This window comes from Macaca nemestrina, chromosome 18, assembly GCF_043159975.1.
Source record: "Macaca nemestrina isolate mMacNem1 chromosome 18, mMacNem.hap1, whole genome shotgun sequence".
NCBI lineage: Eukaryota > Metazoa > Chordata > Mammalia > Primates > Cercopithecidae > Macaca > Macaca nemestrina.
Window position 1 is genome coordinate 57,625,732 of NC_092142.1, and position 13,435 is coordinate 57,639,166.

General features: G+C 54.1%; 2 protein-coding genes across 31 annotated transcripts in view; both read left to right on the forward strand.

Moving 5' to 3' along the window:
• The window catches only part of LOC105491505 (NDRG family member 4), a 49,406-nt gene extending 43,084 nt beyond the window's left edge, over positions 1-6,322 (forward strand). For 9 of the 18 annotated variants that reach the window (XM_071084675.1, XM_071084674.1, XM_071084677.1 and 6 more), the window contains 7 exons: positions 768-824; positions 908-959; positions 1,908-1,955; positions 2,099-2,134; positions 2,246-2,297; positions 3,547-3,585; positions 4,308-6,322. In XM_071084675.1, the coding sequence (XP_070940776.1) occupies positions 768-824; positions 908-959; positions 1,908-1,955; positions 2,099-2,134; positions 2,246-2,297; positions 3,547-3,585; positions 4,308-4,462 (439 nt within the window). In that variant the 3' untranslated portion in view covers positions 4,463-6,322. The remainder of the gene's footprint in view (positions 1-767; positions 825-907; positions 960-1,907; positions 1,956-2,098; positions 2,135-2,245; positions 2,298-3,546; positions 3,586-4,307) is intronic. The other 9 variants (XM_071084672.1, XM_071084676.1, XM_071084671.1 and 6 more) reach the window with 1 other exon arrangement.
• A 140-nt stretch (positions 6,323-6,462) lies between these two features.
• On the forward strand, positions 6,463-12,387 carry LOC105491502 (SET domain containing 6, protein lysine methyltransferase). Of its 13 annotated transcripts, XM_011757990.3 has the most exons (9): positions 8,312-8,448; positions 8,676-8,765; positions 8,841-8,985; positions 9,075-9,216; positions 9,358-9,552; positions 9,688-9,808; positions 10,937-11,117; positions 11,287-11,429; positions 11,604-12,387. In XM_011757990.3, exons 1-9 carry the CDS (start codon positions 8,422-8,424, stop codon positions 11,928-11,930), a joined length of 1,371 nt encoding a protein of 456 aa, XP_011756292.2. In that variant the 5' UTR covers positions 8,312-8,421; the 3' UTR covers positions 11,931-12,387. The 13 variants fall into 13 exon arrangements, 7 of the variants coding, with proteins under 7 accessions (XP_070940768.1, XP_070940767.1, XP_024651718.2 ...); XM_024795948.2 differs by having other exon boundaries at positions 7,569-8,765; XM_011757988.3 differs by having other exon boundaries at positions 8,311-8,448; positions 8,676-8,985.
• The last annotated feature ends 1,048 nt before the right edge of the window (positions 12,388-13,435 follow it).

The window sequence follows — 13,435 nt, forward strand, 5'->3', positions numbered from 1 at the left end:
CAGCCCTGGGACCCAGCACACCCCAGTGGGGGCCCTTGCACACTGCCCCCTGAGGGAGGCAGGCAGGCAACACCCTTGCCCTGGTTTGTAGATGGGCACCATATTGGGCTTCAGAGGAGGTCATTTCCTGCACAAGGTCACACCCTGTGAGGGGCAGAGGGGAACAGGTCTTCAGACTCCGGGCCTTGGGTTCTTCCACTTTTCCTCCTCCCCTGGGGGCTTCCTGCGTGGGAGTGTTGGGGGTGTTGGTGACATCCCTGACTGCAGTAACCCAGCCTTGATATTGACGTCTGCAAAATGGGGACGAGGTCGGATGAGCCTGTGGTTTGCAAGCTATGCTCCTTGGAGCCCCCTTTAGGGGCTGCCCTGCCCTGCAGGGAGGTGGCCAGGCCCCCTCACTCACCTGCCCTCCTTCTCATTCTTCTACAAATACTAAGCACCTGCTGTATGCATGGTGCTAGGAAAACAATAGAGAATAAAGAGACCCAGGGCCTGCCATCCCATATGGTCCAGGAGACAGACCAGTAGCAGAACCTCCCACAGCACAGGTGGCGGTACCCCTGGCTCTGAGGGGGATAGCAAAATTTGAGAGCCCACCTGGTATGTGCTGGGGAGTCCAAAAAGCCGTGCATAGGGGGCCTCCAGTTCATTTATGCAGAGCAGGTCCATGCCTCCCTGCTTTACCAGTTGGCAGTGTTGGGCTTGGGATGCCCCTCATCCTGTCCTGGGGTGCCCACCTCTGCCCCTCCCCTCCCCCTCCCCCACAGCCGCAGAGACCTGGACATTAACCGGCCTGGAACAGTGCTCAATGCCAAGACGCTCCGGTGAGTGCCTCCTGGCCCTCTGGCCTGCCCCAGCCTTTGCCCCCGTGACCCAGCCAGACAGCCCTTTTCCTCTGTATCTGCAGCTGCCCCGTGATGCTGGTGGTCGGGGATAATGCACCTGCTGAGGACGGGGTGGTGAGTGAGGGGCTGTGGGCTCACTGGGGGTGTGAGGTAGGGGTGAGGGGCTCATGGCCTCTGTCCAGCAGGGGCAATTCTTGACCCAGCCCAGGGGAGCCTCCAGGGCTGGCAGTGGATGGTGGGCTTCTCGTCCACTTCCCCAGTCTTGCCAAGCCTCACATCTGGCATAGCCCCCATCCTTCTGGCGGGGGAGGCCTGGAAATGGGGAGGGCTGGGGCCAGGGCCGGGCCATCAGAAGGTCCCCTCTTCCCTCCCCAGCAGCACAGCCCCAACTTGGTCCCTACCCACCTCAGGCCCAGGGCCTACGATCTCTCTTTTTTCTGAAATGTGATTGAGTCATTATAAATCATTAATGCATACAGCGGCACAGTCTCCCTTTCCCCATCACCTGCACCTGTTACGTTTGGGGACCACGTGTCACCCCTCCTGCTGGAACTCTGGGAGCAGGTGGCCTGGGGCTGTGAGGCCCCATCAGCACAGAGCTGCTGGGAAGCTGCAGGGTCCGGAAGTGCCCGAGCAGCCCCATGCGCCGTGGAAATACCAGGCTTTCCCATGCCCACCGGGAGGTCCTGGAAGAGTGCGGTGGTGGGCTGTGCCAGCCCTCTCCACCCGGTCTCTTTCAGACCCTCGGCACCCCTCACCTCACTGCTGAGGGCCCCAGGACTTTTTCCCAGGCCAGTCCCACCACGGCAGCCCAGCCTTTGCCTGACTCCCACTCCTAGCAGTTGTGAGTGGGCTCCAAGGGTCCCAGTACCTTCAGGGGCGCTGCTAAACTGGTCTCCAAGAACGTGGGGAGCCCTGGGAGAAGCAGCCTGTCACAGGTGCTGGGTCTCCCTCTGCCTCCCTGCACCCCCTCTCCTCCCCAGCTTGGGGCATCAAACCTGCCTTAGCCACAGGGGTGGGGAGGGGCCGGGGCTGTTGCTGAAGCTGGCTCCTTGTCCCCAGGTGGAGTGCAACTCCAAACTGGACCCGACCACCACGACCTTCCTGAAGGTGAGGCTTTCTTCCCCAGCCCTAGGCCAGCTTCCCTAGCATGGGCCCAACCTCAGGGAGGGGCTTGCCTGGGGTCCCAGCCAGGTGGGAGCTTGTCCTGGAGTGAGGGCCCTGCTCAAGTCACCCCACTCTCTCCCTTGCAGATGGCAGACTCCGGAGGGCTGCCCCAGGTCACACAGGTGAGACTTTTGGCCCTCCTGCCCTTCCATCTATGGGGTGGGGGAAGCCTCTACCCTCCCCGCTAATCCTAGGCAGCCAATGAAAGCATGTGCTTGTCCTGCCCTCCGCAGCCAGGGAAGCTGACTGAAGCCTTCAAATACTTCCTGCAAGGCATGGGCTACAGTGAGTACATTTCCACCCCACCACACCTAGAGACCAGTGGGCAGTCAGTGCTGGGGTGGGGGGTCCTGTTTGCAGGGCTGGCACGTGGTGTCAGGGGGTACTGGGGAGCCCACAGGCATAGTTTTGTGTGACCTGGGCCCCGGATGCTGGGCCCCACAGATGCCACCTGAGTTGCAAGTTGCGCATCCCACGCTGTGCCCAGCTCCCCTTTGCCCTTAGGGAGGACTTGGCACACTGTTCTGATGGCAGTGATGGGCATACTGGGGGAAGGGACCCTTCTCTCTGTGCTGAGGGTCCAGGTCCAAGGGCCACGTCCTGCCAGGGAAGCCTGTCTGGGGGTGAGGCACACTCCCCTCATCTGCCCCAGGGCTTGGGGTCAGAGTTGGGCCTACGGCACCTGAGAAGGCCTTTTGAAACAACTGGTGGCTGCACCCAGGGCGTCATAGGAGTGGGCTTGGAGCCTGGGGCCAGGGAAGGCAATTGGGGCCGCCTGGGCATTCAGAGAGCTGAAAGCAGCTGAACCTGAGTTGGCAGATCTGAAAATCTGGGTCTGGGGTAGAACCAGGTACACACACACAGACACACACACCCCTTGGGTGTCTCCTCGACTTCCCCTTCCCTCTAAGACATACCTGTTTCCAGCTCCCCACTGCCAGGTGGCAAACTTCCTCTTCTCAGTTTGTTTTTTATTGCCCTCCAGACTTTAGCCTCTGGAGCTGGTATCTCCAGGGCAAACAGGGGGCGGCCTGTGGGAAGGCTGGGGAGGACACCCAGGAATACAGTGCTCTCTGGAGCAGGGCGAGCCCTGGGGCCCGCAGGGGGGCTCTGCAGGAGCGCAGAGGCTGGGATCAGGGCACAGCAAGCATTTGTGAGGTGAATGGAGGAAGCTTGTCAGGCGCTGAGATGCGTTCTCAGGGTCCTGGGGAGAAACCACCAGGCAGCCCCGAGCTGGGAGAGGCACAGAGGGGCAGGTCTCCCCAGTTCTGTACACAGGAGACTGAGGCCCAGCAGAATGGTGAGGGGATAAGCACCCCACCGGCTGTCAGGGCTTCCTTGGGTCAGAGATCCTTCTGGGGACCACTGCTGGGTGGGCTTCCAGAGCCTCTGACCCTGCCCCCAGCCTCTCTGTGCCTGTCCTTTGTCCCATCTCTCCGGCTCATCTCAATGCCCTGGCCTCAGTGGACCACGCTGTTCACTGTGTTGTGTCTCCCCCACCCCGCCCCCTGTCTGGCTCTGTCTTCTCTCTTAGTTGCGTACTTGAAGGACCGAAGGCTGAGTGGAGGAGCAGGTAGCCCCACAGCCCTTCCCCTGATGCATGGACACCTAGCCTCCCCCTCCCCCGCTCCTGCTGCAGCCAGGCCGCATCTTGCTGTGGTTTGGAACCTTCTTGTGTCCTGTTCCACTCAGAAAGCCCACAGATTCTTGTGTTTCTGCAGACTTGGCCTCTAGGTTGGCTGGGCTGCAGAGCAGTCTTGCTTCTAGGTTGTCATGAGCCTCGTAGCTTCCAGAGCTCTGGGGATTGGAAACAGACCCTCCTTAGAGGTAGAGCCCAGGTCTGGCCCTGCCTGAGCCAGAGGTGGCCAGGAGCGTTCAGGAGGGTAGAGTTTGCTGCCCGCAAGTCTTGCTTGTGAAACTCCGAACAAGGGCAGAGTCTGAATTGAGGGTGACCACTGCTCCGTGTCCTCCTTTACAGAAGCAGTCCTACTTCTCCACCGGCATCCTCAAGGGAGGCACGGCTGGAAACCCAGCACCTCCCTGCACCAGCTGCTCAGGGCTGCCTGGTCAGCTGCTTGAGAGGGCCCTGCTGGCCACAGCCCCCTAGGCCCACTCACTGTCGCTGGCCCTGCATGCCCCCGGTCCGACAGCTGTCGCCAGCCTCCTGGCTCGGGAGGGGCCCTTTGTGCCTTTGAGAAACGGTTTGCTAGCCGCTTTGCTTGCAGCCTACTTTTCCCACCAGAGGCGCCTGGCCCTGCCCGCCAGTCCTCAGGCCCACCCTGTCTCTGTCCACAGTGCCCTCAGCCAGCATGACCCGCCTGGCACGCTCCCGCACTGCATCCCTCACCAGTGCCAGCTCGGTGGATGGCAGCCGCCCACAGGCCTGCACCCACTCGGAGAGCAGCGAGGGGCTGGGCCAGATCAACCACACCATGGAGGTGTCCTGTTGAAGCCCTCGATCCCGCTGACGACGCCCACCTGTCCGCCCACGTCGAGGCCCCACCGCCATCCTTGCGCCGGCTCATGTTCCCTTTAGTTTATTTTTGTGAGGGCAAAGGGGAGGAAATGGGGTTCTGTTTGAAAAAAATGAGGGGATCTATCTTAGATCCTTCAGCGGAACAGTCTCCAGGTGTTTTGAGGGGCTCACTCCTCCCCACCCCATCTCACTCTCCGTGGTAACTTGGCTGACTTGACCCCTCTCATCTCACTCCCTGTGGCCCAGGCACAGGAGGGCAGGGCCATAGGGAGGGAGATTCTCTAAGGATCCAGGCCATTCCTGGGTGAGCCCTTGGGCAGGCAGGTTTGCAGATGGGAGAGGCTTCGAGAGGGTGGTTACTGGGCCCACAGGGGTGCAGGGCCAGCTCAGGCACTGGAGTGGGAGCCCTGGGAGACCCCTTCCCCCACTCTCCACCAAGCACACCCGTTTCTGTCTCATAGCACATGTGACAATCATCTGGACAATAGCCACAAGGGGGCGCTCGGACCAGGCAGCCACTTTCCTGGTGCTCTCTGGGCCCAGCTGGTGCTGTAGGGCCAGGCAGGCAGGGGCGTCGGGGTTTCTCTGCCCAAGGAAGACAGAACATGGAGAACCGTGAGGGCAGGAACCCCACAGACCGTCCCTTCCAGCCCACACTCTGCCACCTCCTGGCCCTCTCCCATTTCTGAGCCAAGGCCTCCCGGAGGCAGAAGTTGCCTGGTCGTCTGTCCCCACAGTGACCTGACTGGGGGTGAGGGAGAAGGAAGAGAGAGCCCATGTGTGGCGTGTATGCCCTGAGAACATCGTGGTGTCTGCCTTTGGGAGCCCGCAGGTGGCCAGAGGCAGGGGTAGCTGAGTTCCTGGAGACCCCTTTTTTGCCCCCAGGTTCCCCAGAGGGCAATGCCATCAGTAGCAGTGTGGTGTTTCAGGCAGAGCTCTGGCCAGGCTGTGCCAGCATGTCCTGGAAGCATCACTAAGGAAGAGAGAGTTTATTCAGTCAACTGGCCCAAGGCAGCGAGACTTCTACAGTCCCATACCCCATAGCCCCCTGGGCTGGGGCTTACTGGAGGCTGATGATTCTGGACACGAACAAGAGCCAGGTAGAGGAGAAAGGCTTCCCCCACACCCCAGCCCCCTGCTGTCCCCTGAAGCCCAGGACTGTGTTGTATGCTTTCCATCCACCCACCTTACCCTATAGCATCTTGCGGCCCAGAAACCAGAGCCATTTGTCTCAGACCCTAAATCAATGGTCACAAACCTCAAAACAGAGAGGGGAGAGAGCAATGAAAACATGAAGGGCTGTGGAGGGGGAGGGTTGTGGCAGGTGTTCTGAGGCTGAGAGGACACCTATATGCGTATTTCCTCTATACACATCACCCCCCTTCTGTAATCTTAAGCCATGACTAGCCTGGTGATGTGTTAGTTTGTGCCGAGTTCTACCCCCTCATGTGCTGCTTCTGAATACTGAATGTGACTGGTTGAAAGCTGGTAGAATTCATCCCTCTTACTGTAGATAGCACTGCAAATCGTGGATTTTTGTTTTGTTTTTTGCTGTGTTTCCAGATGAAATATCTATAAATATCTATACATTATATATATAGATGTGTGTGTGTGTGTGTACGTTGGGTCCTCCCATGTGTGGTGGTCCTCCGGAGGCTGTCTCTTTGGTCAAGGTGAACTGTTAATGTTTATTATTTTCTTCTCCGCACAAAGAGCCTAATTCTGTGTATTCTGGTGGCTGCTGTCATGAGATGACAAAATGTAAAACAAAACTCTAGTCAACGTAGAAAGAGTTAACTGTGCTGAAAAACTAATAAAGAACCTAAGAATTCCAGTGTGGTGATGCCATGCCCATCGTGGGAAGCTTTTGGAGTGACAGAATGTTTGGGCAGGGGCTGCTGGTGCTGCTTGGTTTGGGGTGAGGGTGCTAGGAGAGGATGGTCTCCACCCATCTTTCTATTTCCAGTACATATCACATTCTTTTACCAGTGAGAGGAGAGTGTGACAAACATTAAAAGCCTTATGTGCTAATTTCTGCTTAAACCCCTGACTCTGTGACAAAATACAGCTCTCCTCAGCCAGGCGCGGTTGCTCAAGCCTGTAATCCCAGCACTTTGGGAGGCTGAGGCGGGCAGATCACTTGAGGCCAGCAGTTAAAGACCAGCCTGGGCAACATGGTGAAACCCTGTCTCTACTAAAAATATAAAAATTAGCCAGGCGTGGTGGCACGTGCCTGTAATCCCAGCTACTCGGGAGGCTGAAGCAGAAGAATCTCTTGAACACGGGAGGCAGAGGTGGTAGTGAGCGGAGATCATGCCACTGCACTCCAGCCTGGGTGACAGAGTGAGACTCTGTCTCAAAATAAAAAAATACAGCTTTCCAGAAAAAAAAAAAGCCTTAAAAACAAAACACCCCTGCCCTCCAAATCTCTTGCCTGAGTCACTACATTCCTTCAAAGATAAATGACCTGTTCTTTGCCTTCTCCTAAACATACGATCATGTCTGACAGGGTTAATGATTATACTTCTGCAATCTATAACCAGATATACTTATCCCTAAACTTTGATATGATTTTACACATACTAAATCTTCAACTACATATAACCTAAACTAAAATACCCTGTTACAGCAGCCTCACAAGATTACTCCTGGGCTACAGGCCTCAGTCTATAGTCCTCAGTAAGGCTTCTAAATAAAACTAATTTTAATTATCTAAAAACTTAATATTTTTTCTTCAGTCAACATACCAGTCCTTACATTAATCCTACAGGGTAGGTATTATCTTAGTTTCACAGGTGAGGAGACTAAGCTTCAGGAAAAAGGATCTGCCTTAATAATAGACCAGGCCGGGCGCGATGGCTCACGCCTATAATCCTAGCACTTTGGGAAGCCGAGGCGGGCGGATTGCCTGAGCTCAGGAGTTCGAGACCAGCCTGGGCAACGCGGTGAAACCCCGACCCTACTAAAAATAAATACAAAAAATGAGCTGGGCGTGGCAGCCTACGCCTGTAGTCCTGTAGTCCCAGCTACTCGGGAGGCTAAGGCAGAATTGCTTGAACCCGGGAGGTGGAGGTTGCAGTGAGCCGAGACTGCACCACGCACTCCAGCCTGGGCGACAGATCGAGACTCCGTCTCCCCACCTCCCCAAAAAAGAGAAAAAAAAAAAAAACACTGAGTGTTGAGCTCCGGCGTTGCTTGGTTTCAAAACCCATTCCTGTAACCTCGTTTATTTATTCACAGCCTCGTTTTCTTAAACTTAACAGCATGCTACTTCCCCAGGTTTAACCACCATTTGTTTTATTCATTTATTTACCCAATAGGTAGATACTGAGTCCTTACTATGTCAGCTAATAAAACCCACCACGTGCTATGCAGTAGATTAAAAAACGAGGATGTACTGGCAAATAAGGGCAGACAGGATCTATTCTGGATCCAGGAGCCCTCTAGGCCACGCTATTCCGAAACACACACGAAAACTGCTCTGAACGCATACCACCAGTAAAACGATTCCATGGCCATCGGTAACAAGGAGTCGAGATCAGGAGGTCGCTGGCCGCCCAGATGCGTCGCTCACCACCGGCCGGCCGCCAGACCCTCGGCTTCCGATCCAGAAACCGTATTTTGTTCCTACACCCAGACCGCAAGAAGCCTCAGCCCTCGGGGACAGACCAAAGGCCATGGTTGTACCTGGCTCAGAACCAGGCTCCAAGCGGCACGGGACGCTCCTTCTGCACTCTGACCGCGTGAGTGCAATTGGAGATCCTGGACTCAAGATGTTTTCAGTAGGAACGATTCCAGCCAGCGCTAACACCGGCCGGTCTGCAGCGTGGACGCCAAAACAGGCACCACGTGGTTCTGGCGCCGGGGCGGGGCCAGAGACGCCGGAAGTGGCCGCGCGCTCCACGGGCCCACCGGGCGGCGCGCTTTCAGACCATGGCGACCCAGACGAAGCGCCCACGGGTGAGTGGCGGGTGCGGGGTCCAGCCTTCTCCTTCGCGCCTCACCCCTCCTCCGCCCGCAGGGCCATGCGCCTGCGCCCCCTCCGCTCCCTCCCGCGGGTCCCGCGCCCCTCTCCGCTCGTCCCCATCTCCACCCAAAGCCCGTTCTGCGCGCGCGCGTCGCGGTCTCCTGCCGTTCCCAGCCGGCTCTCTGGGGCCGGGCCTGGTCACTGCGCGCACTTATCTCAGGTGGCGGGGCCTGTGGACTGCGGCGATCCGGATCCTGTGGTCGGTTTCCTGAACTGGTGCCGGCGGGTGGGGCTGGAGCTGAGTCCCAAGGTGAGCGAGCGAGCCGGCGGGCGGAGGACCCGCGGCGGGGCGCGGGCTGCCCTGACCAGCCCTCCTCCGGCTCAGGTGGCGGTCAGCCGGCAGGGCACGGTGGCCGGCTACGGCATGGTGGCCCGGGAGAGCGTGCAGGCCGGAGAGCTGCTGTTCGTGGTACCGCGGGCCGCGCTTCTGTCGCAGCACACCTGCTCCATTGGCGGCCTGCTGGAGCGAGGTGGGCACGGCGGCGGGCTAGGGCTCTGGGGCTGGGCGGGGCGGGCCCGCGAGGCCGCGCCGGGGCGCTCACACCTGTGTCTCCCTCAGAGCGAGGCGCGCTGCAGAGCCAGTCGGGCTGGGTGCCACTGCTGCTGGCGCTCCTCCACGAGCTGCAGGCCCCGGCCTCACGCTGGAGGCCGTACTTTGCGCTCTGGCCCGAGCTGGGCCGCTTGGAGCACCCGATGTTCTGGTGAGAACTTTGGGAGGGGTTGGGGAACGCCTGCACCGTAGCCTGCTGCAGGAAGTTTCCCCGCCACCCGCCCCTGCACCAGTCCTGCCCAGTAAAGTGTGTGAAGGGATGAAGGGAACCTGGGTGTGGGTGTCCCTGCAGGCCAGAGGAGGAGCGCCGGTGCCTGCTGCAGGGCACAGGCGTACCTGAGGCCGTGGAGAAGGATTTGGCCAACATCCGCAGCGAGTACCACTCCATCGTGCTGCCCTTCATGGAAGCCCACCCCGATCTCTTCAGCCTCAGGGTTCGCTCCCTAGAACTCTACCATCAGCTCGTGGCCCTTGTGATGGCCTATAGGTCAGTGGGTGGGGCCTCTGAGGACGGAACCCTTTTCTTTAGAACTGTAGAGAGGGACAAAAGGGGAAAAACAATGAAATCCACCCCCAATCCCTCACCCAAGACAGGACCTTAGCCAGGTTCTGTCAATGGCAGCTTTCAGGAACCACTGGAAGAGGAGGAGGATGAAAAGGAGCCCAACTCCCCAGTGATGGTGCCTGCTGCAGACATACTAAACCACTTAGCCAATCACAATGCCAATTTAGAATATTCTGCGGTGAGTGGAGTTCTTATTGGTGCACTAAGCATGATTCAAGCCATTGTGTCTTAGGCTCCATTCTCTTACTAATGCTACAAAATGAGTAGGTGAAATCAGCTCCTCCTGTATGTACTTTTAGTGTGCTTATTACTGTAGAATCATTTGAATGCAAAACATTTTAAAGTCCTCAAAGTAAGTTGGGGTTAACCCTCTGATAAACTATACTACCATCATTTATTTAGTGCTAGAGATTGGGTGGTCTGCATAGCCATGCTTCATTCCCTGCTGGCTGATCACATCAGTGAGCCCAGACTGTGTGTGGCTCTGTGGATAGCAGCCTGGAACAGTGATAGTCTCCGTGTTTTGTAGGGATGAGGACATTCACAGGCCAGAGGTCTAAGATGATCCTAGAACTGGTATAAAGCTGTGTTTTTACCAGCTCTGTTCTATACGGAAAGTTGCCTGAAAAGATGACACATTTATAGGATCGAAAATTAGTTAAGTATGGTTATTTCTTAATCCTTGCCTCCATTTTCCTTTCCCACTTTGATATGCGAAAGTTTCATTCCCCCGCCCCACCCCACGCCCAGAAGGAGTCTCGCTGTGTCACCCAGGCTGGAGTGCAGTGGCGTGATCTCAGCTCACTACAACTTCCGCCTCCCGGGTTCAAGCAATTCTCCCTGCTTCAACCTCCCAAGTAGCTGGGATTACAGGCTCCCGCCACCATGCCCGGCTAATTTTTGTATTTTTTAGTAGTGACAGCGTTTCGCCATGTTGGCCAGGCTGGTCTTGGAACTCCTGACCTCAGGTGATCCACCCACCTTGGCCTCCCAAAGTGCTGGGATTACAGGTGTAAGCCACCACACCCGGCCAAAAATTTCATTTTTAAAGCTAGCAACTTTTTAAGTGCTGAAGAGGACTGTGCAGAAATCCACCCACTTAAACATGAAGCTGGCCTTTGAAAGTTAGCCTAACCCTTTTTTGTTTCACAGTTCAGGGTCTAACAGGAACTAAAGGTAGAACTTTGGTAGCTAACAGCATCAGTCCCATGGCTGAACTACACCTGCTAAAGGCTCTTAAGTGGAAGTAATCTTCATGGGGCTGGCCCGTGAAAGGCATGGCCCCAGCTTCTCCCTTTCACCTCAGAATTGTCTTCGGATGGTAGCCACTCAGCCCATTCCTAAAGGCCATGAGATTTTCAACACTTATGGGCAAATGGCTAACTGGCAGCTGATTCATATGTACGGTTTTGTTGAACCATATCCTGACAACACAGATGACACAGCTGACATTCAGATGGTGACAGTTCGTGAGGCAGCATTACAGGGTGAGTGTATTGTTAACTCAATATTTGACACTGATGGTGTGTCTATACCCACACCTCAGGTTAAACAGCTTTGCTAAATAGCAGTTGACTTTGTAGACTGGGTGGCAGACTAAAGAAAAAAAGAGCCATTGGGTGTACTGAGCCTTTCACATTGCTATGTCATCTACAGGAACAAAAACTGAAGCTGAAAGGCTCCTAGCGTATGAGCGCTGGGATTTCCTATGCAAACTGGAGATGGTAGGGGAAGAAGGCGCCTTTGTGATAGGGAGGGAGGAGGTGCTAACTGAAGAGGAGCTGATCACCACACTAAAGGTAAAGGGCTGAAAATGGCCATTTAATGCTGATAATCTAAGTATTTAAAGCAAAACAGCTAGAAGATGAAATGTGGGGTTTTTAATAAATGCTAAGATGGGTTTAATCTCCTGAATCATTTTGGAAGTACAAAAGTAGTACATCCTAATTAAAGGGCTCTGTGGTTGTTTCTAGGTACTGTGCATGCCTGCTGAGGAGTTCAGAGAGCTTAAAGACCAGGATGGAGGGGGAGATAATAAAAGGGAAGAGGGCAGCCTGACGATCACAAATATTCCCAAGCTCAAAGCATCGTGGAGACAGCTGCTACGAAACAGTGTTCTATTGACCTTACAGACCTATGCCACAGACTTAAAAACTGACCAAGATTTACTCAGTAATAAGGAAGTCTATGCCCAACTCAGCTGGAGGGAACAGCAAGCCTTACAGGTTCGCTATGGTCAGAAGATGATCTTACATCAGTTGTTGGAACTGACACAAGTTGGCAGTTTCCCTGTTCCCTGAAGGAACAGCAATAAGAACTTTTATTCTAAGCTAGTACTCATTGATGTTTGAAAAAGGGAAAATTTGGATCTTTTTCTTATTAAACACCAAGAGGAAAAGTAGCAAACGTGGTGTGCTAGGATAAACTGAGGTAAGGGTGATGTGTTTTAGGATTGAGAACAGCAGACTTGGGAATCACTGCTAATTGTTAAAGCATGTTACAGCTATTTTGTTCTGTTTTAACCAAAGCCAGTGGAAATACGGTAGTAATAGGTCTTCCAGTTGTGTTTCAGCATTTCATAATAGACTTTGGAGGTAGACCCTGGTTTAAATCTAAGTCTAGTTTGAGGAAATCACTTAACCTTTATTTAAAAGACTGGATTTAATAAGCTGTGTAACTGGCACTCAATGATCAGTTACCCGAAGTTCACTCTAGATGGCACAAACCACCCCTCAGGGAATAAACCCTAAGACATCACTCATGGAGGACTTCAATTATTTAATTTTGAACTATTTTGTCCTCTCTGGCTGTAAAACTTGACAGTCATGAAAGGTAAGGCAAATTTTAAGTGGGTTAAGTTTTAAAATACACATCTACTCATTTTCTTTAAAAAGAAAAAATACCAAAATACCTGGGGGGTATTAAAACTGGGCATTTTAAATTCTGTTTAACCAGAGAAACCTGCTCCAGCAATTTTCCAGTGTTGAAATAGGAAGAAAAATAGTTTCCTTAAACATGCCAGCTTAGTTAGTGGGAATGACCTATCATTCAGCAAGTAGTTGATGGTCCCCCATGGCCCCAAGGTCTGCAAGGCTGGACTGTCCACTTTTCCTCCTCACCACCAGCACTGGCTGCTGCTACTGAGAAAGGCACAGTGGACTCGTGTGTGTCATGACTTTAATGGTTAGCTACAGTATGCATACACATACAAGAAGTAGGGGAGCTGAAGCCCGGGAAAAGGCTACAAAATACAGCACAGGGACCAATACATTTGCAAAACGTTCAAAACCCTTACAAAAGGGGCTGTATTGGTCCTTTCAACTTTGTCATTATTCAGCTTAGCCTGTATGGCCATTCATTGGGGTAATGGGGAGAACAATTAATGAGATTTGGTTCCCTTTCCTATATTCCCACTGTTTTTAAGTTTCAGAAGAGGGATGTAGGGGTGAGGGTAGGGGGTGGGCTTTAGGCCTGGTCTAGTTTCCCTTTATTATAAAGAGCTGACCCCCATCTCACGCGGCTGAGGTGTGTAATCCCCAAAATAAGTAAGATGGTACAAATGCAGTCAGCTTTGGAATGGGTTTGGGTAGAGAAAAACAAACTCATGGGATTCCAATTGTGAGCCCTTCCCATGTTCCCAGACATATCAAATTCTAGCACATCCACATTTTTAATAACTTAGTGATTTTTAAGGTCCCCTGTCCACATTAAAAAAATAAGTTACATAATATTCAAACTGGCATTTGCTATTCTTTGGGACACCAGGAATGTCAGAGGACATGGAGCTATGCCCTCAGACAAGTGC